The following is a 27,142-nucleotide window of genomic DNA, read 5'->3' on the forward strand; positions in this document are numbered from 1 at the left end:
TTAAGAATGGGAACTCTCACCTTATTATTTCAATTTTTACACACCAAAAACTTCAGGCAATTCTTCAAAAATATGAGTGCCCATATGCACATGGTAATGTGTTACAGACCAGAAAAGCGGCAAAAATTAGACCACCTAATGAATAAATCTGACTCTAACACTTATACTTGGTATGTCAAGTATGTAGTATGTCAAATTTTATACTATCAAGTTATTCTGTCTTTTTAACCCATGTAGACTTTTTCTTAAAGATATGAATTCTTCTAAACATGGTGCCTTGACCTCTCTCCGTCCCAAGCCTACTACTGTTTACTATAAAATTATGGGATCAATATCCTTTAATATATTATAACCAAGTACGATTTTCCCTGAGTTTCCCTGATAAAACTGATAATTAGAATTTTTAGGGCTCTACTGTAAGTGATACAATAGAGCTACTAATCCTGATCGAGGGTACAGTCACACACCTGGATTATATTTTATGACATTTCTCAGAGCCTCCAAAGCCATTTCCACTCTTGGTAAGCGGTCTCCATGTTGCTCTGACTCCACTTTCGCAGCATGTGTGATGGCCATGAATGTGTGGAGGTACTGGGCCTGGGAGCCTATATAATCCAGGAGACTTGCAGCAAATGCTTTTGGAACCTAAGTCAAGCAAACAAATATTTAATAATCTGTGTCCTCAGAAATAACCTAGCAAAAGAAAAAAACTTCAAGCTATGAAAGTGAATAAACATGATTAAAATACACATATATAAATACACCTAGGCATTATGGAGGATGGAGTGCAAGAAACATTACTAAAAAGTGTTTTTCAACTTTCAGAGATCTGATACACCCCATTATCAGTACCGTAGGCTAGACCTTCTGGATAACTTGCTGTGGCTTCACCATCAGCACTTGTTGCTTCACCTTGTACTTTTATGTTATAGAAATGGCTTCTTTCCTTAAAAATCATGGACTAACCTCTGTTAGCTTCAAACTTTTCTTTTTTCTTTTTTTTTTTTTTTTTTGAGACAGAGTCTCGCTTTGTTGCCCAGGCTAGAGTGAGTGCCATGGCGTCAGCCTAGCTCACAGCAACCTCAAACTCCTGGGCTCAAGCAATCCTGCTGCCTCAGCCTCCCAAGTAGCTGGGACTACAGGCATTCGCCACCATGCCCGGCTAATTTTTTGTATATATATTTTTAGTTGGCCAATTAATTTCTTTCTATTTATAGTAGAGACGGGGTCTCGCTCTTGCTCAGGCTGGTTTCGAACTCCTGACCTCGAGCAATCCGCCCGCCTCGGCCTCCCAGAGAGCTAGGATTACAGGCGTGAGCCACCGCGCCCGGCCAAACTTTTCTTTTACAGCTTCCTTACGTCTCTCAGCCTTCAACAAATTTAAGAGAGTTAATGGCTTTGCTCTGGAGTAAGCCTGGGTTAAAGGGAATGTTGAAGCTGGTTTGATCTATCTAGACCACTAAAACTCTCCATATCAGCAAGAATGATGTTTTGCTTTCTTATCATTTGTGTATTTACTGGAGTAGCACTTTTAATTTCCTTCAAGAACTTTTCCTTTGCATTCACAACTGGGCTGTTTGGCACAAGAGGCCTATCTTAGCTTTTGATTTGTCTTGTTCACTAAGCTTAATTACCACCTCCAGCTTTTGATTTAAAGTGAGAGACATGTTTGAGGAAGGAGAGAGGGGCATGGATAATATACATAACCTTAGCACTTGTACCCTCATAATATGCTAAAATAAAAATAAAAAATATATAAATTAAATAAAAATTACTATAAAAAAAATAAAGTGAGAGACATGTGACTTTTCAATTGAACAGAGAGGCCACTATACGGTTATTAATTGGCCTAATTTCAATATTGTTGCTTCAGGGAATAGGGAAACCCAAGGAGAGGGAGAGAGACAGAGGGCAGGAAGGGGAGGAGATGGCCAGTCAGTGGAGCAGTCAGAACACAAATAACATTTATACATTTATCAATTAAATTCACTGCCTCACATAGACATACTTTGTGACACTCCAAAATAATTATAATAGTAAAATCAAGATCACTGATCACCATAACAGATATAACAGTAATGAAAAGTGTGAAATATTGCAAGGATTACCAAAATGCGACACAGAGACACAATTTGAGCATATACGGTTTTGGCAAAAATGGTGCTGACACACTTGTTTGACACAGAGTTGTCAAACCTTCAAATTGTTAAAAAACAAAACAAAACAAAAAAACACACCGTCTAAAGCACAATAAAGCAAAGTACAATGAAATGAGGTATGGCTATCAACAATGTGAATAAATTGGTAGCTTTCAGTAACAAATGATCAAAGGTTTCAGACAAAATTTAAAGCAGAGAACTTACCTCTAGTTGGAAAGTAGGAACTTCATTATACACCCTAACAAAAATCTCCCCTACAATAAGTTCTTTGGCATGATCACTGTATACAAATTCTGATCCATAGGTTTTGTCACAATCACCCTTTTAAAAAAAGAAAATAGATTGTTAGATATAAATCAGAATCATTAACATCTAATACGTAAGTATATCCACATTCAGTTTAATAATTTAACAGATAAACAACTCAAGAGGGGCCAGGTGTGGAGGTTCACGCCTGTTAATCTTAGCACTCTGGGAGGCTGAGGTGGGCGGATCGCTCAAGGTCAGGAGTTTGAAACCAGCCTGAGCGAGACCTCGTCTCTACTAAAAATAGAAAGAAATTAACTGACCAACTAAAAATATATATAAAAAAAAAACTAGCCGGGCATGGTGACGCATGCCTGTAGTCTTAGCTACTTGGGAGGCTGAGGCAGTAGGATGGCTTGAGCCCAGGAGATTGAGGTTGCTGTGAGCTAGGCTGATGCCATGGCACTCACTCTAGCCTGGGCAACAAAGTGGGACTCTGTCTCAAAAAATAAATAAATAAAAAAAATAAAATTTAAAAAAAATAAAAATAAATAACTCAAGAGATCCATGCATTTTCCTGAGGGAAAAAATGTGGCATGATACACATCACAGCACTTGATACAACAATGAATTACTGGGGAAAGGGCCTGAAATGAACAATTAAAATAAGGCTTCTGTGTACAAAAACTGGTTAAACTAGAAGACAAATGTATATAAGTGGTAACAACAACAAAAAGTCCTAATGTATCATGATGTAAAATTGAATGCTGTTCTTAAATGGGCCATATATTAGGTAGCAAAAAGCTACAGGCTTGATTAACACCAAAAATGAGAAATAGGAGGTTTCTATTTTATTAATACCAAGTTATTAATATATTTGCAGAGATTCCATCAGAATGAGTTACCCAAGAATTTTATAAAACAATAACATACCTTTTTAATCATATTTTCTTGTTGGGATTCAAGAAATTCAAGTAGTTCTGCTCTTGTAGAATTGTTCCATATCAAATAGGGACTCTCTGTGTTGCTGTTAAGCATCTTCAAAATCTAGGAGACAGAAAATAACTCTCTTGTAATATTTAGTAAAAATAAATCATTAAAGGGCCGGGTGTGGTGGCTCACGCCTGTAACCCTAGCACTCTGGGAGGCCGAGGCAGGTGGATTGCTCAAGGTCAGGAGTTTGAAACGAGCCTCAAGAGTGACACCTCGTCTCTACTAAAAATAGAAAAGAAATCAATTGGCCAAATAAAAAACATATATATACATAGAAAAAATTAGCTGGGCATGGTGGCTCATGCCTATAGTCCCAGCTACTTGGGAGGCTGAGGCAGAAGGTTGCTAGAGCCCAAGAGTTTGAGGTTGCTGTGAGCTAGGCTGATGCCATGGCACTCTAGCCCAGGCAACAGAGTGAGACTCTGTCTCAGAAAAAATAAATAAATAAATAAATAAATCATTAAAGTTATCATTAAAAATGTCTACTACATGCCAAGCACTGTAATAGTTGTCTTAAGTATAATGGATTTCAATAAGAAGTATCTCAATAATTTCAAGTTTTTTGGTAGTATTCATTTTGTAGCTCGAAAAAATCAAGGCTATGAAAAATCAAATTATTTGTATAACCAATAAGTGGTGAAGATGGGATTCAAATGGAGTCTGGCTTTAACATTCTTTACATTTATTTTGCTATGGTGAAAAGTCAATAGTTTATGTTAAAATATTTAATGAACATTCAGTAAATACAAGCTTTAAAAGAATCACACCATTCTACCTTTATATACGAATAATAAGAAAACAAAATCTAAGTCTTTAGGAAGCATATCCCTATGAAGGGAAATAAAGTTTATGGGTTGAAAGTCGGTTCACATTTTCTTGGCCACACTCTGAGATTCAAGGCTGCATAGTAGTTGTGAAGACACAGATTACGACAGCTTAGCCATCCAGTGTGCCTTCCCTCTGTTTGTCTCCTCAATTTTAAGTATAAATACAGACATTTGACACTTCCTTAAATATCTGAATAAAAATATTTTACATTTTACATTTACAGAGCTCTACGCTAACAGGAAAGAGTATGACCTCTATCTTACACATAACCATCTAATCCTTGTTTTCAAAAGGTTAACTACTAGTGAAGTAAAATGACTGAAAAAATATATGGTTAGGAAAAATCATAAAACGTTGAGAATAGTTTAAATAAGTATTTTATTAAATCCAAATGGGCTCATGCCTAGATTTAATTTTGAGGCCATGTGCATTGGCTCACACCTGTAATTCCAGCATTTTGAGAGGCAAAGGCTGGAGGGTCGTTTGAGGCTAGGAGTTTGAGACGAGCCTGGGCAACATGACGAGACCCTGTCTCTACAAAAAAACAGAAACAATTAGATGGGTATGGTGGCACTGGCCTTTAGTCTCAGCCACCTGGGAGGCTAAGGCAGGAGGATGGCTCAAGCCCAGGAGTTTGAGGTTACAGTGAGCTATGATTGCCCATTGCACTCCAGCCTGGGTGACAGAGCAGACTCTGTCTCAAATGAAAAAAAGAAAAAAAAGTTTAATTGTGAAATGCTACCAGATTTGGGGGGAAGGGGAACTTGTAGAAGTTAATTACCAACTTGTTGGCATTTCTGCAGACAATGTTTTTAGTCAGCAAAATGTATCACATTGAACACTGATGAGCACAAAGTCCAGGAAAAGAACAAAGATCAAGAGAGGCATCTTGGCTGGGTGCTGTGCTCACGCCTGTAATCCTAGCACTCTGGGAAGCCGAGGCGGGAAGACTGCTTGAGGTCAGGAGTTTGAAACCAGCCTGAGCAAGAGCAAGACCCTGTCTCTACTATAAATAGAAAGAAATTAACTGGCCAATTAATATATATAGGAAAAAATTAGCCGGGTATGGTAGCGCATGCCTGTAATTCCAGCTACTTGGGAGGCTGAGGCAATAGGATTGCTTGAGCCCAGGAGTTTGAGGTTGCTGTGAGCTAGGCTGACACCATGGCACTCACTCTAGCCTGGGCAACAAAGTGAGTCTCTGTCTCAAAAAAAAAAAAAAAATAAGTGGCATCTAGAGCTCTTGCCTCTTACCCAGGGGGACTGAAAAGCATGGCTCACACTGTAAACCACTCAATCAGACTGGATGAAAATAAGCTGTTTAAATCCTAAAAGTATCTTAAATTTTGGAAACCTAGACTTTTTCCTTAAAAAATAATAGGTAATCATTAGAGAAAAGAAATATAGCCTACAACTCTGCTATGCAGGGATAACAGAAGTTAACATATTGGTATAGATCTAACAATCTATTCATTTTTTATACCAAAAATGGATCTAGTCTCTTCATTTAAAACCTTTAATCTCTTTAAGTATTCTTTTATATTTAAGGGTACATAGTAACCTACTTAATTAATGGATTTCTATAGTCTATCTAATTTTTTAACGCTATATTCATAGATCTTTTCTCAATGATCTTCACAAAAGAGTTGGACAAAGAGGTTGGGAGATCTGCCAAGTCGTACTTGTTTTTGCAATGCATCTATGAATACATGCAGATGTGTATATGCATGTACGTATGCTGTTCATATGTATAATACGTATTTACTTTTAGGATTTCAACCCTTAGTCTGTATAAGCTATGGATTATCAGGAACAGCTAGAAGTAGACTCTGGGTCTCCTCACTCCTAGTAATCTGCCCATTGTGAAACACCATTCCAAGTTCACTCTCTTGTCCTGTCCCTTTGAGACTTAGGCTGGTAAGAATTATAGTGGACTCCACTGAGAAACATGAAGTTAATTTATCGTCAGAGACTGGACTTACAGCACTGATATTGTTTGTATAAATCCATGATAAACTGAATTTCTTGATTAAGAGAACAAGCATGTCAACATGTTCAATTTTTAGGTTTCCTAGAACAATCATTTTTATTGTGTTCCTTTTACTACTATCAAAGGATCTTGTGCTAGCCATTAACAGGCAGGCTACCTCTGAAGCACATACCTCAGTAACGCTAACCACAGCAAGTTTTCTAGCAACATAGGGTGTGAGCATGCCAGCTAAACTTTTCCTTATGGTTGGATTTTCTGGAGTTGCTTGTTCTTCAGGCAAATACCCTCCAAGGCGACTTAGAGCATGAACACTCAGTTTGGCAAGGCTGTTGGCCACTTCCTGTTATAAAAAATTAAGTCATTAAAGTATATCAGTTATCTTACACAATTAACACAGTAACTTGGTGGAATCAAAATATGAAACATATTTAAGGAGCAGAAAGCCAACCAAAAAAGGGCATAAAAGTCCCCAACACTGATGTCAGAATGTTTATGATTCAGAGCTTATTCTTTTATTTATAGGAAAGACCATCTAAGTCTCTGTACTTATTTATACTCAATAGATAACTGGAAGCAGCACATTTTGGGGAAGCGTAGAGGATAGGGGATAGAAAAATTGATTTGCCTGCTAGAGGAATACAGTGACAATATGAGCAATGAATGAAAGCAAACAGGAAAGGAAAGACAGAAAAGAGATCCATGTATCTATAACAATCAGACAAATACTCAAGTGTTTGGAGAAGCTAGCCCTGATTGCTTGATGGTATCATTCCTATTTCCCTGTGTTACACAATCATAATTCTGTAATCATAAAACTGAGTAATTAAGAAAATATTATATCCAGTATATGCTACTGCAAATTCCCTTCTTCAAGCCTACGCAGTTAAGATGAAAAGTTCTGTTTCAATAAACTTAGTTATCTACCTTAAAAAAGTTTATCCCCTGAGGGCTCTGGATAGCTGAAGCCTTGCTTCACATTAATTTATCATCAAACTATCGTTTGCATTCAAATTCAATATTAAAGCAATGTTAAAGTTACCTGCTGATTTGTTTCCTCACTTTTCTGAATGCCACTCTCTTCTAGTGTGTAGTCATAATTAAATAAAAAACCAAGCAGATGCCACAAAATTCCAGCCTGAAACAGGTGTGTCTGTAGCCAGAAATCCACAGCAAAAGAACTGACACACTCTACCCCAAGAGCGGCCACCCGTGGAATACTCTGAGAGAATAAAAATAACAAAATTAAATTATACAGTTAAAAAAAACTCCCAAGAGCAATGGGTTATAAATGTATGTCAAGCTAACTACTTTATTTTGCTAAATATTGACCTTTTCTTATATATTTGATTCCAATTTAAATCTGAATCCTATATCCTTTAAAGCCTAAAATAAAATGTGACCTTATGACAAGATATCAGAGTTACTATCTTTGGGACTAGTATCCAAAGACCTGGGAATATAGTTTTCCCTGTTTTATTTCTTGCACTTTTAATTTTTAAAAATAGTCAGTAGCAACTCACAAGCATCAACAATGCCTTTTTTGCAGGTATGAGGATTTCTTTCTTTATATCAGAGTTAGTATTCTTATCAATACTTCCAAGCACATCATGTAGATACAGCTGAGGAGATATTTTCATTAGATTCCTTACTTCTAGATACCTTAGTCCCGGATCAGCACCTTAATCTTCTTCAACATAACTCTTGCTCTGCCCAGTTATTTAAGAAATCTCTCCCTCCTACCCAGCCACCTTTCACATCTACCCACAGTCAACTTCCCTCAGCAGTTTTGGATTGGGAGGAAATTGTAAGCTCTCAGATCCCTGCTTCCCCCCAGGCATTGCCTGAACTCCAAGTTTCAGATTTTACATGGCCTTTTCCCTTTTATTAGATTTATTTAGTCCAGCTTTCTCTTTTATCCCCATCTCTTTTCTAAATGTTCAGGTGGAACCCACTTTCCTTTACATATGTCATTCTAGTCTTAATTTTTGTGGGTCGGCCTAGAAACAAAGCCTTCATTTACAGTAAGAATTCTGTGAGAAGTGCTTAAGAACCAAATAATTTATTTTTAAATAATTTTGAAAAAAAACACCTGCTTATAAATTGAGACTGGCTATTTGTCAAGAAAATCCTTTGCTGCCTTGTATCCAGAAAGCATTAAAGATTAACTCTACCTTGCCAAAATACAGCACCCGACAGAGATCTTTGATGATGCCGGGCATTTCTGTGATCTTCTCTCTGCATTCTTCGAACTGAGCAGCCACACTATAGCATTTACTTATGTGTCCACACACCTGCAGACAACAAAACCGAGTAAAAAAGTAGAGTCACATGTCTATTCCTTATTTAAGACATAGTGGGAATCAAATCAGCAGAAATTTGTGAATAATGCTTAACAGTTTATATGCTGCTCCAAAATTAAACAGAATATTTTTACTGGATCACTAGTCTTTCTCATTAAGATTTCCTATCAATGCACGGGTTGGCAAACCACAGACACTATGGCCCAAGGGCCAAATTGATCACAGGACTGTTTCTGTACTGCCAGGGAACTAAAATGGTTTTTATATTTCTAAAGGGTTGTAAAAAAACACAAAAGAAAATGTGACAGATACCATATGAAGCCTGAAAGCCTCAAATATTTACTCTCTGGACCTTTATTTAAAGAGTATGCTGGCCTCTAGATTAAGGTACTTTTGTCCATCTTATTAACATGGCAGAATATCACAATTCTATTTATGTAATGAATTTCAAAATAGAGGATAAAATTAAAAAGCCAGTGCTTAATTGTTTTATATTCTAAATTTTGCTAGCATAAGTAAAAAGCCACATAGAAAGACATGTTCTACAAAGATCTTAATGAATTCCTGATGACTTTCTATCAAATAATTCAATATTATAAACTTAACAAAAATTAGGCCAATAATAGGGATAGGGGAGTGAGGTGGTGGAAGATACGTGAAACAAAAATAGAATGACAAATGTTTGAAGCTGGGAGTAACAGCGATATAAGGGTTCAGTATACTATTCTCTACTTTAAGAAAAAAAAATGAAGCCAATAGATCATAAGTGCTTTAGTGCAGTAATTCTTAAAGTATCATACACAGATCTGCAGCATCAGTGTCACCTGGAAACTTGTTAGAAAAGCATATTCTCAGGTCCCCACCCCAGGCCCACTGACTCAGCAACTCAGGGTGGGGGTAGGGTGGGGCTCAGCAAACTGCATTTTAATGAGCCCTCTGGCTGATTCTCATATATGTTAAAGTCTGAACCACTGGTCTAGTGTAACTTTCTTGGAACCATAAGTTAAGACTCACCTGTACTGACATGTCACTCAGTTTACTAGAACGATTCAAGACAGCCACACAGCGACTAAATGCCTCTTGTAACACCTGCAGAAAAAGAAATCAGCTATTAACTCTCCATTTTGACTTGAAGTCTAAGTCCTTTTCTAGCAGAAATAAAATATAAATAATCTTTTAAGGTCACTTAGCTGGTACAGAAATGTTTGCTCAATTAGCATTAGTTAAATAAACAAGTAAACAAAGGACTCCTAAAAGTTTCTTTTTAAGCATTCCCAATAAGCTACTTTGTAAGCAATATTACCTTTACCAATTCTAAACCCAATACTTAAACTCACATTATGAAATAGAGCTCCATTTCTACCTTTAATTTTGGTATGAGAATACAGAGAATATAATATTGAGTTACCTGCTGGAATAAATTAAAAGAAGAAATAGTATCATCTACATTTGTACTTGGTACATTCTCTATTGCTAGTAGTCATATAATGTGTCCAAACTACCTTAAAGATAAGCCTAAAGGTCACTCCCTATTACCTCTATCCCATTCTCCCTTCTGAGCTCTTCAGCATTGAGGGCTGAACAGTTGACAGTGTGGAAGGCCAGCTCTGCAGCAGCAGGCAACAACGGTGACTCTTTTGAGAAGAGGTGGTCATCTGAAGTTTCCATTGTTATAGTCCTAATTAGCATTGGGTATCCTGCATATTTATAAGGCTGTAAATCTGAAAAACCCAAAGGTTAGTGTTGAGAAAAAAAAAAGGCAAAACAAAAACTGATTACGCTATAGTTTTAAGTTCATTTTGACACCATGTTCAATTATGTTGTCTTAAAAAAAAATAAAAATCATAAAATATTCAATTTTTAAAATTTTTTTTTAAATTTGTTTCCTAAATTTGTTTTTTATTTTAAATTAAGACCAGAGGAAAATCTCTTGGATCTTTCCTTTTTAGCAAACTTGTTTGATTTCTTTAAGAAATTATTTCCACTAGAAAATAATATTTTCTGGTAAATTAACTGCCCTTGGTGTATAGCTGTTTTATCCTTTGCAGAATACTTATTTTCTATGTTGTCCATGTGATCTTTGTAACTTTTCACCTGGTCATAGACAGCAAGATATAGAGAATGTACCAGAAATTTCACTAATGTTCATGATACACATCTTTTTATAAAGAGTAAAAAGTGTGAACAGACATTTTATTTAAATGAGTGAATATTTTATATTAACGTTTCTAGACAATAAGTGCCTTTTTGTATTTAACCAGTTACCTTAAAATAAACATTCAAAAATACTGAATATAATTTATTGATAAAAATACAAAATAAAAAGTTAATTAATTAACTGTATTTGGCTAATTCCATGTTTTCATAAGTAAGTTTAAAAGTGAAAGCTGGCATATATATACATGCCCAATTACTGTTTTTATCCTTTTTGTTTTATAAACTAAACTATTAGCAGAAATATACAAATTAATTGGCTATTACATTAAAAGTAACTCTGCAATTTCACTTGAAATCTGCATATAGCTTTTTACCTGTTGAGGATGACCAATAATCTGCCTTAAATTGAAATTCATTTCTAAACTGGCTTAAAAAATGCCCCTTGGAACAGGCCCTGATTTTCCTAACACATACATATATGTGAAGAGAAAAAAGAATAAATTAATTTTAAGTCCTATCAAATCAGGACCCCCACCCCAGAGCTTATCGGGTATAAACCCTCTTTGGAAAAAGCAGAAGATAAGCTTGATAACAGACACGGCTAATATAGTTATCAGCCACTAAAAAATAAACAAGGGTTTTGAAAATGATTTCTAAACTCATTCTGATTAGCAGTTAATGCCATCTAACTAAAATGTTTTACCATGTGTTCTGTTCAATTCATATGCAAAAAGTAAATCAACTAATTAGTCACTGCTCTCATAAATGATACAACTGCTACATCCTCAGACTGTCCCCCCACCAATAATTCAACTGCAACTCCATCTCCTGTCTTCAATTACCCAACATTCCTCATGCTTATCTCAAATCCCCACTGTTCTTTCCTCCTTTTCTCCCCTTATCATCCTGTAACAAATTGGTCTCCCATTTTTGCTGTAAGCCAAGTTCAGTTACCATGCCAATGGGCATCTGCCATATTGAACCTAAGCCCTTGTCCCCAAGAAAGCCTTACATGTTTTCAACATACTCCTGGCTTTCTGGGCTGCTACTGTTAGGGATACCACAAATGGCTCTAGAAACATGCTACACAATCCTCTACCCTGAAATTACACTTAATTAATCTATACCAGTGTTTTTCAAACTGCCTCACAAGGGCCTTGATAGCTATAATAGGAAATGGGAGGTGTGAAGAGAAGTATATGACCACTTGAAAAGTCGGTATGGCTTTTTAAAAACCTGAACATTCTTGCTGTTTTCAACCTTCGGAGGGTTCTGGAGTTATAATAGGCATAGTCTTTTATATGTCATTTAAGAACATTAAATGATCTTTAAATTCCAGATTCCATTTTAGATATCATTTAATATATCTGCTGCTAAATGGCTAAACACAAAAACTAGGTAACCCCATAGAAAGAAATGTCACCCAGGAAGGAATGATTAAACCTCACTGGAAATGCAAAATGTTGAAAAATATAGGTACAATGGGGAAGGTATAAGACAAACAAACAATATTTGGGTCTTTCCTTAGACGACTATTCTTTTTCCATCTCTAAAATGTGATTCCAAGAGTCTTTTGCAATAATAATTCTAAATCTATTAAAATATGCTGAGGAAAGAGGTAACTGGAAGGATTAGCTGAAGGATAAATTAAAATCCAAGAATAACAGAGGCCTCACCTTCTTTGTGACGGTTAAAGAGGATGCTCTGTGTTTTCAGAATTAAAATTATGTTCTCAGGATCTGGTCCATCCACTATTTTTGCTGATTTGGTACATAAAAATTCATATGCTTTATTTACTTTTTCAAACATATCCTGTATGTAACCAAGCATAATTAAATTTTAATTTGGAACATCTCAAATTACAGCTTAAAACAGGACAGAACTGGTTTGTATTTTACCAATAACTTCTTTAGTTATTATTTTTATATTTTACATTAAGGAATTCATTCCAACTGTAATCCAGCTGGGATACTGTTAAGGTGAAACTAATTTTTTTTCCAAATAGCACCTAGTGACCTTAATACCATTTACTGAAAAATTCTTCAAATAAGAATTTTAAAATGTATCTTTAAATAGATCATATTAACCTCTCTAGTTTCTCACCTAACAAAAATTATGATAACAGCTACTGTTTATTGACCCCTGTGCCAGGCACTGTGCTAACTGCTATTATTTCATTCAATTCTCAAAACAGCCACATGAGGTGTGTACTATCATTGTCCTCATTTTTCACATGACAATATTGTAACTTAGAGATAGTAAGTAACCTGCTCAAGGACACAAAGTCAACTGGTGGCAGCACTCAGATTTATACCAGGTCTGACTCCTAAATCCATGCTCTTAAACGACTACTCTATATGATGTTCTATTGATCTATATGTGGATTTTTGTGTCAGTATCATATTGTTTTACTATTATAGCTCTATGAAGTGTTTTAATATATGGTAGGTTAAGCCTGGCAATTTAATAATTGATTTCAAAATTTTTTTGTATGTTGATTATTCTCTCTCCCAGATGAATCTGAATTACTATGAGGTTCTCAATAAAAGCCCATGCTTCTGACTAAAAATGCCTTAAACATAAAAGTGGGATCTTTTCAAAGTCAAGTCTTCCCATTCAGGAATACTGTGTTTCCAATGAAAACCCCTGACCTTGAAATCAGTGGAAATTATTCCAAGTGTCTAGCAATAGACTATCAGTCCTAGTTTTATAGGATCAGGTGAGATCAGGGAATGCTGGGAGCAGATGATTTAAAATCTGAACCAAATCTTCTACCTCTTTAGCTAGAATGATATGAAGCTGGATGTTATTAGACAAAAATACACAAACTGCCCAAAGTAATCTCTATGGTAAATGCATCGTCTATAAATGAATTAAGTTTACCCACATTCCTAATTTTCAATTATCTTGTGATTTCCCATTAGAGTTAACAGACATGGGTAAGGAGAGAGAATAAACCCATAAGTTACTAGTGACAAGGGCAGCCCTTCTGGTAAGCTGAGGGAGAACCATGTATGTACGAAACATGAGCATATGGCTAGAAGTTTAGTAAACATACACTGGGAGTATAAGGCAGATACTGGCACAGAAGGTGATATCATTTCTCCTCCTAATAGAGCAAACATAAATCAATCCAAAAGCCCTAATTCCAAAGACAGTACATACCCTCCCTTCAGGATTCTTATCAGGGTGATACTTTTGTGCAAGTCTGAAGTAAGCTTTTCTAATCTTGCTCTCATCATGCCTGTTAAACAGGAAAACTTTTATGAATACAGTAAGGTACACGAAAAAAACATTTACACAATCATCTAAAATGATGTTTTAAGAACCATACTTATATCGGGAATTGTAGGTGATCATCTATTAATGATTAATAGGCATCAAATTAAACCAGTCAGAATTAAGATTAAAAGTTACCTTTACAGGTGAAAGATAAAACCTAAAAGTTCCCGATGCAAAGTTATCATTCACTTTAAATTATAAAACTACATTTGGGAGTTTGAAGAACTACGAAATATTTTTTAGAAAACCAAAGGCTACTAACTTGTCAAAATTTTCAAAATGCCAATTCCAACTCCATATTTCTAAGTTTTTAAATCAGTCTTGAAAAATGTACAATTTTAGTCTATACTTAAGAAAATGGCTTTTAAATCATTTTCTGTAACATATCTAGTCTACTATAAAACTTCATTGATAAATAGGGTAAATTTGCATTCTTTCACAATCTGTCATTAGTGTCCTAAGCATATTGCCATCAAATCACTCCCTCATGCATAACACCACTTAAAGGGGAAAAAAAATATGTGAGTGACTACCATGTGTCAGAGATGGTGCCAGGTACTCTACATGCATTATTTTAATTACTAGCAAACAATGAATGTACCAGCAAGAACAAAAGAATACAATTTGGCTAATGAATGTGCAGTAAATGAAAGTTGCATGGATATAGTTCCATATGGTTATTCCCATTGGTGTATATATATCAAAGAACGGGCAAAAAATTTTAAAATGGTTGGTTTAAATATAATTTAGTGTTTGACAGTAATATTTTAAGGTAAGGTAGACATCTGCTATTATAAAATAACTGAAAATAACTCACGGCCCCTGTCCCTGAGGCAGATTAAGCACTTCGTAAGCATCATCTATTGACATTGTAGGTGGCTTCTTTTCTACTTCCTTCTTCCAGGCATCGAGGGTATCTTTTAGAAGCTTAACCTTAAAGATAGAAAATTAAGATTTTTATCTGTTAAAGTAATACTATTGTGGGATATAATTTTTAAGTTAGAGAATTCTTGTGCTGTATTTATTTAAAATGACAATTCTAGGCTATCTAACACTTTCTGAAATACAAATAAGCAAAATCACCTTTTTAGCGCTGTTATATAGTTAGGTAGCAAGGTATTTGTTATTTTTTAAGTGATATTTTTTATTCTCTGCCAGTTTGTGTCTCTACCCTTAATTTTAAAAGAAACATTCAGAAAATATAAAAAGCTTTCAAATTAGATAAATACACTGTCATAAGAAAGCAAGCATTATTATTATGCATGCTTCTTAAGGTGATCTGACATAAGTATCAATCAGAATGATAGCATTCAAACAAATATAGGGGACAGTGAACACAAGGGAGTCTGGGTAGCAAGTGAGAAGAAAAGAGCGAGTATTTATTTCACACTTATATGCCACGGAGCTAGGTACTTACAGAATGTACAAATTTAATTCTTGTATAAAATTTCAATAATACATGAAAACATTGAGATTCTGAGAGATAGCTACATGCTTCCCAGTTAATAAGGGGTGGAGCTGGATTCAAACCTAGATCTGACTAAAATGCCCATACTTTTTCTATTATCTCATGTTGAACCTGAATAGGTACCAGTGTTTACCTGCCTTTATTTGGTCACTTCACTGTAAAGGGAAAGTGACTTATGGCAATTGTTCTGAAATCTTTTAGATGGTATGGTAATGGATGGATGGTAACCTCTGCTATAGTAACAGAATAACATGGACACCTAGGCCCCTATAGATATCCAAAGGCTCAGATAAGAGAAGTCCCAAGGACACTGTAGACAGGTAGACAGCACGTACTGCTTTACAAATGTCACACTTAATGCCTCTTATGTGTGCAGGAATTATGCATATGTGAATTCTTGTTTAATCTTCACAACTACCACCACAGATAACTATTATTACTACCACCATTTTAGAGATGAGAACTGAGGCTTAGAGAAGTCAAGCCATGTACTGAATGTTAAATAGTTATTAAAGGCTCAGATGAAACTCAATCCCAAATTGGCTAACTTACACCTATGAGTTTAATCAATCTAGCTAAAGACTAGCTCTCACCAAGCTACTCTGGTATATAATTGTGTTATTTATATGAAATTAGTTTTGCCTTTGTCACAAAAGATCAAAATTATAAAGTTCTTAATACTCCCTCAAAAAATTACCTTTCAGTTTGAGATTTCTAATATATTACAAATCTCAGTGCTACACAGTGCTTAGTTCTTAACTACTAAGGAAGCTATTATCCTTCTTATCACAGGAGGAAGAAATACCCAGAAGCAATTAGAGACTATTTTTATAGCCTAAGAATGCACAAATTAAACTGCTGACTTACCGGGTCTTTAATTGGCCAATCTGGAAAGCGGAGTGTATCACAAAGTTGTTTGAGGTAATAAATATTACAAAATAGTTCATTTTCTAGTTGTGGATAGTTGATAATAGGGATGGGACAATATTGATAAAGTGCTCTTGTGTTACTCTGAAGACGAGGTGTGAAATCAGCGAGATGGGCAGCAATCTTCTCTATCATGAGGCGCCTACAATTATAAAAACCTCCATTCATGCATTATGAAGGAATTATTTTATTTTAAACAGAAGGTTAAGATAACTATGCAAGAGAATTACATGGATCACCTTCAGAATAACTTAATTATTGGCCTAAAATGAGAGCTTGTAAGTAAGTATGTTACTCACGGTATTCTAATCTTACTGTGTAAAAATACTCAATGGAAGTAAATTTATCTATAATAGTTATAAAGATCATAGAGGAAGAAACTGATACTCCCAGTCCTTCCTATAAACAAATAAATCAGCCATTGAGCATGGCACTTGAATTAAGGGTATAGACAGGGAACACAAGGTCGCTGTCTCCCCAAAGCAGCTCACTACATGGAATTTATTTTAATTAAGTCACTAGGGTCTAGGACCTGGCTCTTAGCTAAGCAGAAACTTGTTTTGGTCAGCACACAGAGAGATACATCTTTTCAATGGGAACTCATATTAGACAATCTCAGGAGAAAAACAATTACACAGAGGAAGTGTGTTCCCAATTTATTCATATTCCTATACATTTTTTCCCAGTGAAAAATATGACTGCCATATAGAATATATTCAAATTGATGGCTAGCACATGCCAAACCTATAGGTCAACCTACTTGAGAAGTCAAATGATAACCAGCAGGTAGTATGGAGAGCATGAAGTCAGCCTGAGGGGGGTGGATAATTGACTCAGGAAATCTAACACCATCTGGCTAAGAAAACTGAGGGGTTCTTCATGGAGGCAGCCTTGACACTGAAACTATTAATGTCAAGTTGTTTTCTGGACATTGCTATTTGCTTGTGGACCTTTCCTTTTTCTTGATTTCCACAGGCTTCTCCTATGGCATTCCCCTCCTAATAAGGATGGACATTCCTTAGGAATGCTAACCTGCAGGTTAAGGTCAAAGTGTGCTAGCTAGGAGTCCCCTCAATCTGAAATAATTTTGGGTTTCTTTGGTTTGATCCACTGATCTAAACTATGATGTTATAGTTTTTAATTAGTGTAGTACAGTCTTATTTCCGAATACCTAGCAGGTATGTATTGATTTTATCCCTATATATTCCCTATACACATATTACCAGTTCATTGCCTAAAATCTTACCAGTTCTACAAACTGATTTAAGAAGCACCAGTGGTAGTATTCCCTGTCCTTATATAAAACTCTATTAGGTTAACAGTAATTTTGTCAAGCCATGTCAGAATAGAAAAAAGCGTAAGGCCTTGTGAAAACCCATCAGTTGATTTGGTCTCAATGATCATTATCATTTTAGACTAATGAAAACATATCTTTTAATAGAAGTCAAACCAGATGGCAAGTAGCAAAAATTCTAAGTATAAAGTACAATCAACTGTTAATTACCTCATTTCACTGCTCCAGATTGCTTCTGGAGTATCAAATTCTCCTAGAAAAATCTCGGAAAACTTTTCAGGTTCATAATTTTCTAAGTAACAAACCATTGCTTCAGGTAGGATGTGCCCAAGTATACTTCTTTGAAAAATATCTTGTCCTTTTGTCTTTAAAACAAAACAAAATGTAGTCAGAAACACTGAAATTATCTTTCCATTTTCTAATAACTGATTTATAGTTAGAGAACATTTTAAGAAAAGAAACAACTGTTTTTATGCTATGGGAATTTAGATGGAAGCATGGAAAATGCAGAGTGGAAGGTGGCTGGTACAAACCAGCTTAGCAGATCTCCAAGCCAGAACTTACAGCCTCCAGCCCTGCAGTAGTCTTAACTTCAAGTGTTAGGTGCTGCCAATATTATTCAGGATGACTGGCCTTTGACCGTGGGTAACAGTAATGGTCAAAACTAGGAAGATCTTGGGAAGATTTATAGAAGTTATCCTGCATCACATTGTTGGCTATAGTTCCCACCAATACCTGGTTCTGTTTTTAAAAACCAGTCAGTCCAGAAGATCTGAAAAAACCTGTCCTCATGAAATGTGACTAGGGTTTAGATAGAGAATTTCTACTCAAAAGTAATTATAATTAACTAAATTGAGAAGTCTCTATCCTCTGGTTGGCTAAATGGAGTTAGAATAATGATCATACATTATCATAGTAAATTTTAAAACTCATTTCTTTACCTGATGGAAATAAAATCTCAAAGACTAGTATTTTAATACATAAGTAAATGTTTTTCTTATTTCCTTCTAGGCAAATTTAGATGTTTTGCTTATCTAGAATAGGACAGAGAGAATAGGACAAAGAGACAGAAGGGAAAAAAACCGAAACATGGTTTTACTACTTGGTGCAAATAAAAATTAAAAAGGAATATTTTTAGACTTTTTGCTAACAAAAGTAATAAATTACTATCTGTTAAATTCATGGGTGAAGAATTGGTTGTTTTGTTCTTTAGAATACTATTATTTGTTAATTCTTATATCTAGAATTCTGCTATAAACTCTGTTTTGCTGTAATTATTCAAAACATTGTTAGGGGAAATGACATGTCATTTCTAATATTATAAATTAAAAAAATATATAATGTATAAATGCATAGGAATAAAGAAAGAAAAAAGAATGCCCCAAATGCCTAATACTGCATTAAGGTACTATCATTAGAGAATTTTTTTCTTTTTACTTTTTTAATATTCTCATTTTCTATTTGTATAAAGCTGTGGAAATTTTGCTGCCATGGGCATCACTTTAATATTGTTAGACAAATGAATTACTTTCTAGGGCTTCACTGGCTGCTCTAGAAAACATACTGTTTAGTCTAGTGTCTACTGACAAAGTGGTGCAACATTCTTTGTTAGTCTCCTAAACAGTAGTCTGGCTTTAGTATATTACTCTGCTCTTGATAAAATTCCCCTGAAACCGAAAAACACCCTTCAGTTATGTTTTGACAATAAGTATCTCTTTGCAAAATGCAGGTAAAAAGTCTCAGATTGTCAAAGCTACCTAGATAAGTCTCATTTCTTTTTGAACTCCTGGTTTTCCTCTTCAGTAAAATGACAAGAACACTTGAGAGCAGAGCATATAAAAAACTGAGTAACTTCAAAACACCTACACTCTGCCACCTTGGGATCTGAACAAAAAAAAGGCTGATGTCTTCCTGAATCATAGCTGACCATAAGAGTCTCAAGTATGTAATGAATTCTTTGTGAAAATCACTTATGCAAAAAAATAAAAATAAAATAATAAAAAATATAAATTTTATACAAAGAGAACAACTTATGTTCACAGGGCTATCAGGTTGTAATTCATAGCTGCAATTTTAATATTAAGTCTAATGGGTTGACAACGTTTATTGTCACTTAAAAATATTAGCTGAGACTTTCTATGTGCAAGATACCACAAAAAATGTAAAAAAATGAATAAAACAGCACCTGCCCTCAAGCACTTATAATCTAGCAAACATACATAGCTCGGGAACTTTATAGTGCCAAGACAGCATATGCAGGGTTAAGTATTCAGATGACTGATCTGACTTACCTCCTCTGATTTGAAAGCCTGTTTGGTATGTGTGTATTTCAAAAACCTAGAAAGAAAAATAAAAAACCTGTCAGATATAGGAACTCATTTAGGTTTAGTAACCTTAGTTTTCTTCAGATCTTTTATAGATAAATAAAAGGCAACTCACATTTATATTCCCAAATTATTTAATTTCTGATTAAGGTAAGAACTTAAATGAACTAGAAAAAAATTTAAAGTATAGTCACATTAAAGATATGTAACAATATAAAAAAATTACTTAATTTTAAGAAAAAAGTAAAATATTAATCTGCATGTATATATTTAATACATAAATTAATATGCTAAATAATAGTAAAATTCTTATGTTAGATGTGGTAAATTGGTACAATTCTGAGTACAGAATTGGTACAATTCTCCCCTATTCTTTTATTTTCCAAATTTTTAGACATGTAGTTAAACTGCTTTTACAATGAAAAGTTTAATAAAAACAATGACGTACTCACAAAAAATTCAGTTAAATAAATCTGGCCATGTACAATTCAAATAATAATTTTAAATAGATTACCCTTAAAGTTCTTACCGAGCAACAGGAAGCACATTGGAACCTGTGTACATCATGATAAAGAAAAACACTCCGTTCAGATAAAGACGGGGTAACTGCGGGTTATCTTGCATGATATGGCATAACAAAATAGCAACCTTCTCTACAAGGATAGGGTCAAAGGTCAACAGTAGCTGAAAAAAGAAAATGTTTTAGTTATAAAAAATTTGTAGGATCATAATTTATTTTAGCTTTATGCATTTCAAGTGCGGAGGTTATAGTTTCTTATGTAAGTGGAATTTGCTAAGCTGGTCTACTAGACCCATAACAGATTGGAAAATGATTCATACTACAAAATGTAATGCAGAGATAATCAAGAATCAATTGAGAATTGGCCAAAAATTATTGAGAAAAAGCCAAAACATGCTTCCAGCTAGTTTTGTCATGATATTATAAAGTAAAACTGATTCTTGTGTGAGAATCTTCCTAAACAGACTTCTCTGGATTAGTTTCAGTTCAGTTGAGTTGACGTGAAGAATGCCCTGAAGGCTACTTGAGAACTTGAGGAGAGCAAAAAACAACTATCAGTGAAAGAGCACTAAAAAGTAGATCTAGAAGTGCAAGTAAAAGGTAAGAGGGTAAACAAGTACCAGAAGTACCAGGTAGTACTTCTACTACTAGAAAGTACCAAAAGATGTGGCCTTTACAAATCTGAGCTAAGTATACCAAAGGGACTTTCTGGGACCACTGTAATGAATCTAGACTAATAAGAAACCAGGTGAAAAGTCTTTAGACTGAAACAGGATCTACACTTTTCACCCTTGTCTTCAGAGTGATTTGATGACTCAGCTCGGGATGGAAAATGGTTCTGGCAGACAAGTCTATGTTCAGGCCCGGGCACCTGGGTTTTTCCAAGGAGTAGCAGAAGGTTTGAAATAATCATTATTTTAAGACCTGTTTCACAATTATTTCACCATACTTAAAGAACTGCAGCACTTTTACCAGCATTGTTAGAGGATTGGTTTCATGAGCTATTCATTGCTATGAATAAACATTTCATAAACAAATTTAGGCGGCTTTATCTATGAAGTTTAATAAAAGTGGCATTTCAATTTTCTATAAATACTTGCTTCCAAAGAATACCCAATTTGGGGTCAAATGCCATCAGAAAAAAAAAAAAAAACCAACCAATTACAGTAAGAGAGTAAAGACTAGCTCAGATTAAGAAGCCAAAGTTCTAGACTCTCATGTGAGACTGGATAGCTACATGTTTTTAAGTAATGACTTAAATTTCTCTGTGTTTTGGTGTTATCTGTTCAACAAGGTATTTAGATTAAGTGTTTCCTATCGTGACCTATTTTACAAAGGAAAAATACAGTCATACAGGATTTTCCCTAGTGTTAACTGTAGCTATAGTTCAAGACTTGACATTATAGAAATTAGCAGGTAAAAAAAAAAAACCAACCAACCAACCAACCAAACAAATAAAAAACCTCAAAATACACAAAAAAAGCCCACCAAGTAGAATGTTTCAAATTGTCACTATAGTAGAAAACCTAGTACACTCTCCTACCTGTATCTTAAGCTATTTCATAAATTCTGAGGCTGGCAAGAAAATAAAAAAAGAAACACACACACACACACACACACACACACACAGATGGTTATATCTGGTCTTAGATATAACCGAGGTGAAAGATCTCTACAAGGAGAACTATAAATCACTAATGAAAGAAATCACAGGCAACACACATGGAAAAACATTCAATGCTCATGATTCAGAAGAATCTATCATTAAGATGTCCATACACTCCAAAGCAATCTACAGATTGAATGCAATTTCTATCAAAGTACCAATGTCATTTTTCACAGAAATAAAGAAAATAATTCTAAAATTCATAAAGAACCCAAAAATAGCCCAAATAGCCATGGTAATCCTAAGCAAAAATAACAAAACTGTAGGTATCACATTATCTGACTTCAAATTGTACTATGGTATAATACAGTATATTGGCTATAGTAACCCAAACAGCATAGTGTTGGCATAAAGGTAGACATATAGGTCAATGGAACAGAATAGAGAACCCAGAAATAAAACCATATCCTACAACCAACTGATCTTCAACAAAGCAGACAACATACACTGGGGAAAAGAAACCCTATTTCAATAAATGGTACAGGGAAAATTGGATAGCCACATGCAGAAGAATGAAACTGGATCCCTATCTCTCACCATATACAAAAATTAACTCAAGATGGTCCAAATCTAAGATCTGAAACCATATCTAAGATCTGAAACCATAAAAATCCTAAAAGAAAACCTAAGAAAAACTCTTCTGGACATTAGCCTAGCCAAAGAATTTATGCCTAAGCCGCCAAAAGCAAAAACAACAAAAACAAAAATTGACAAATGGGACCTAATTAAACTAAGAATTGTCTGCACAGCAAAAGAATAATCAACAGAGTAAACAACCTACAGAATGGGAGAAAATATTCACAAACTATGTATCCAACAAAAGACTAATATCCAGAGGAATCCAAACAATTCAGCAAGAAAAAAATAAACCCCATTGAAAAATTGGCAAAGGACATGAACGGGCATTTTTCAAAAGACATACAAATGGCCAATAAACCTGGATAAATGCTCAATATCACAAATCATCAGGGAAATACAAATTAAAAACACAATGAGATACAACCTTCAATTAGAATGACCATAATTAAAAAGTCAAAACACAACAGATGTTGATGAGGATATAGTAAAAGGGAATACTTAAACACTGTTGGTGGGAATGTAAATTAGTACAACCTCTATTGAGATCAGCATGGAGATTTCTCTAAGACCTAAAAGTAGATCTACCATTTGACCCTGAAATCCCACTACTGGGTATCTACCTAAAGGAAAAGAAATTATATAAAAAAGACACCTGCACTTGAATGTTTATTGAAGCACAGTTCACAATTGCAAAGATATGGAATCAACCTAAGTGCCCATAACTGATGAGTAAATAAAAAAAAAATGTGGTGTGTATACACACATAAGCGCGTGCACGCGCGCCCACGGAGTACTACTCAGCCATAAAAAGGAATGAAACAATATCTTTTGCAGCAACTTGGACGGAACTGGAGGCCATTAGTCTAAGGGAAGTAACTCAGGAACAGAAAAATGCCACATGTTCTCATTTTTAAGTTGAGGGCTAAATGTATGGCTATGCAAGGATACTCAGAATGGTATAATGGACACTGGAGACTCAAAAGGGAGGTGAGGGTGGAGGGTGGGAAGTGAGAAAGATGAAAAATTACCTATGAGCTATAATATACACTATTTGTGTAATGAGTACAAAAGCCCAGACTTCACCACTATACGATATATACATGTGAAAGAATTTAACTTGTATCCCCTGATTCTATTTAAAATTTTCAAAAGGAGGGAAAAAAGTTAAAAAAATTTTTGAAGCTTTATCAGATGGTAAAACTGATGATTGTTCTTAAAGTCAAATGAAGTATGGAAATACCTTTTCAACCAATGGACACTACAGATACCTAACCGTGCTTTAGCAAAATTCTCTCAGAATAAAAAAAATTAAGGGAAAACCAAAAATAAGCTTTAAAATATATTTTTTGAACTCAGTATTAAAAATACAGTAGGCAGGCTGGGTGCGGTGGCTCACGCCTGTAATCCTAGCACTCCGGGAGGCCGAAGCGGGCGGATTGCTCAAGGTCCAGAAGTTCGAAACCAGCCTGAGCAAGAGCGAGACCCCGTCTCTACTATAAATAGAAAGAAATTAATTGGCCAACTAATATATATAGAAAAAAAATTAGCTGGGCATGGTGGCACATGCCTGTAGTCCCAGCTACTTGGGGAGGCTGAGGCAGGAGGATCGCTTGAGTCCAGGAGATTGAGGTTGCTGTGAGCTAGGCTGACACCACGGCACTCACTCTAGCCTGGGCAACAAAGCGAGACTGTGTCTCAAAAAAAAAAAGAAAAAAAGATCCTATGCTAGTAATTTGTGCAATTTGTACCTATCAGTTGTACATTGGTGTGGAGAGAGAAGAGTTACTCAGTTTATATATTTTTACATTCACATATTTACTACCTAAGTGCTTATGTAAGGCACTGATAATGAAAAAGACTTCTAAATATAGTAATGCCTTATCAACTTTTTCTTTTTTTTACCAATTTCTGTTATTTACACATACCAGCATTTAAAAATTTGTAGACTTTTCTGTTGTGAATATTTCCATTCAAATCCTTAAATAAAAAGATCTGAGGCCGGGCGTGGTGGCTCATGCCTGTAATCCTAGCTCTCTGGGAGGCCGAGACGGGCGGATTGCTCAAGGTCAGGAGTTCGAAACCAGCCTGAGCAAGAGCAAGACCTCGTCTCTACTATAAATAGAAAGAAATTAATTGGCCAACTAATATATATAGAAAAAATTAGCCGGGCATGGTGGCGCATGCCTGTAGTCCCAGCTACTCGGGAGGCTGAGGCAGGAGGATCACTTGAGCCCAGGAGTTTGAGGTTGCTGTGAGCTAGGCTGACGCCACGGCACTCTAGCCTGGGCAACAAAGTGAGACTCTGTCTCAAAAAAAAAAAAAAAAAAAAAAAAAGATCTGAATGGAATGAACTGGAAAATGAAAGGAAATGAACTATAATTATTTTTCTTCTAAATTACTACCACCATTAGCGCCCCTAGAGGACCATGTGACTGCATATGTGAGGTGATGCAAAGAGAAGGATTTGTTTTCTATGGTGGACCCTCTCAAAGTAGAGATAAAACACCATGGTCGGAAAATCAGCCTCTCCCAAAAACTTTTTCAAGACTTATGAAACTGAAAGGAAAAGAGTAAATGCAAATGGTATTAAATTTCAAGCCAGGAAGGGACGATTGAAAAATTTAAGAGGTGCAGTCAGCATAACATGAAGCTTGGGGGAAGGAGGCTCTATTTTAATTAACTAAAAATTTTTAGTAATATCTGAACAATAAAAGTGATAGAAAAGAATTTTGTTGATGAATCTGGCTGCTATTTATAGTATATTTATATATAATCTATTTATAGTATAGACAGGGTCTCCCTCTTGCTCAAGCTGGTTTCGAACTCCTGATCTTGAGCAATCTGCCCTCCTTGGCCTCCCAGAGAGCTAGGATTATAGGCGTGAGCCACTGCCCCTGGCCAGCATAGATCTTAAAGTCAAGCCATGTGTAGTTAACGTCAAAACAAAAAAATAGATTTTCCAACGGAATAAACATAGTAAGCAGGAGGGAAATATTTACCTGCAATCTCTAGAACCTGACTTATTTGAGTTTAATGCTAATCTCATATTTAGACAGCTTAAGTCCAAAGAGCAGAATACAAAAGAAAAAAAAAAAGATACTTTAATACATCTTATATAATTTCAACCCAATGCTTTGAATCAGCTGTTCTCTGGGAAAACATATAACAAAGAACAGTCAAAATCTGAGGCATAAGCTAGTTGAGACTGCTGTGATTATTTAAGATATAAACCATCATGTCAACATCTGTGGCTTGCTGCTGTACTTCCCATCAGTCATAACAACATCAAAACTGCACCACAAACTAGAATAAATCACCTTTCAGCTACAATGATGTAGTTTTAAGACTGGATGAATAAAACTCTTTTAGAATAATTCTGGAATCTGGAGACATCCCATGTTTTGGCTTCTGAAAACATGACCTTCCACAGTATATTCCTAATATCAACTCAAGAGTAAGTGAAACGAATGTAATTCAAGGTTTAGGCTTTTTGAAAATGGAATAGACTACAATCAAACAAAGACTAGGACTGATAACAAAATTGAGAAAATGATTAAGATATTACTCCTAGTTTGGTAACATAAAAGGAACTCACCTGAATAATATGGGGAAGACAAGTGCTGTCTGATAGTAGTCTTTTCACTCTGGGTAAAGGCCGAATGATGGCATTATCTTGATCCCTAGAAAATATTTTCTAAGGTCAACATTTAATATATTTATTAAAATTTGCATGTTTAGAGCATATGACATTCTACTAGGCATGAAGCAGGTTACCTTACTTTTTTGTTAATGAAGACTAAGCTCTCATACAGCTGGGAACATGATTAGGTATTTTGGTTTAAATCTACTTGGCTGCTTAATATGACTTCATTTCCTTCCATAAGATTTCCTTGAAAAACAGTACCCTAGAAGAGCCAAAGACTCTTATTTATTATTTAATTGATTAAACTTGGTGTTGTCCAACACACTGTTAGTGGATACTTCCCCCCAAAGGGCATATCAAGCTTTCTCACAAATTTAAAAACCTTAATTTAACTATGCTCAGTATTTTCTAAGTATAGCTTTAACTTTAATGCTACAGTATTTCTAAATACTAAGTTGTATGGTTTTGAGTCTGATCTGGTTTTTAAAGAGAATTGGCACCATGTAAACCTCCAGTGTTATAAATATGTGACAGTTTCTCAGTAATTTGCATCACAAGATATCTTTAGTACAGAACAAAATTATATACATGCAAATATTTTATAAAAATTTAAAAGTTCCAGGCAAGGGTTATAAATACTTTTGTCACTAGAGAATAAATTCTTACCTTTACTAGTCAAGTGGGGCAAGATGTGGGCCTAGACTCACCTTCTATACCAGGAGTAGCTAACCTGACAGAACAAAAGGTGGCACTCACCACTGTCTAT

General features: G+C 35.2%; 1 protein-coding gene across 1 annotated transcript in view; it reads right to left on the bottom strand.

Annotated features, from left to right (window-relative positions):
* The window catches only part of DNAJC13 (DnaJ heat shock protein family (Hsp40) member C13), a 122,133-nt gene that overhangs the window by 25,039 nt on the left and 69,952 nt on the right, over positions 1 to 27,142 (bottom strand). Inside the window, exons 29-44 of the mRNA XM_012766876.2 lie at positions 26,329 to 26,413; positions 20,498 to 20,652; positions 19,936 to 19,981; positions 17,855 to 18,009; positions 16,291 to 16,492; positions 14,773 to 14,888; positions 13,839 to 13,917; positions 12,350 to 12,485; positions 10,053 to 10,237; positions 9,531 to 9,605; positions 8,388 to 8,507; positions 7,256 to 7,435; positions 6,389 to 6,556; positions 3,339 to 3,452; positions 2,364 to 2,480; positions 468 to 645 (exon numbers count right to left, since the gene is read on the bottom strand). Coding sequence (XP_012622330.2) covers positions 468 to 645; positions 2,364 to 2,480; positions 3,339 to 3,452; positions 6,389 to 6,556; positions 7,256 to 7,435; positions 8,388 to 8,507; positions 9,531 to 9,605; positions 10,053 to 10,237; positions 12,350 to 12,485; positions 13,839 to 13,917; positions 14,773 to 14,888; positions 16,291 to 16,492; positions 17,855 to 18,009; positions 19,936 to 19,981; positions 20,498 to 20,652; positions 26,329 to 26,413 — 2,111 coding nt within the window. The remainder of the gene's footprint in view (positions 1 to 467; positions 646 to 2,363; positions 2,481 to 3,338; positions 3,453 to 6,388; positions 6,557 to 7,255; positions 7,436 to 8,387; positions 8,508 to 9,530; positions 9,606 to 10,052; positions 10,238 to 12,349; positions 12,486 to 13,838; positions 13,918 to 14,772; positions 14,889 to 16,290; positions 16,493 to 17,854; positions 18,010 to 19,935; positions 19,982 to 20,497; positions 20,653 to 26,328; positions 26,414 to 27,142) is intronic.

Source organism: Microcebus murinus, chromosome 1 (genome assembly GCF_040939455.1).
Source record: "Microcebus murinus isolate Inina chromosome 1, M.murinus_Inina_mat1.0, whole genome shotgun sequence".
Taxonomy (NCBI): Eukaryota; Metazoa; Chordata; class Mammalia; order Primates; family Cheirogaleidae; genus Microcebus; species Microcebus murinus.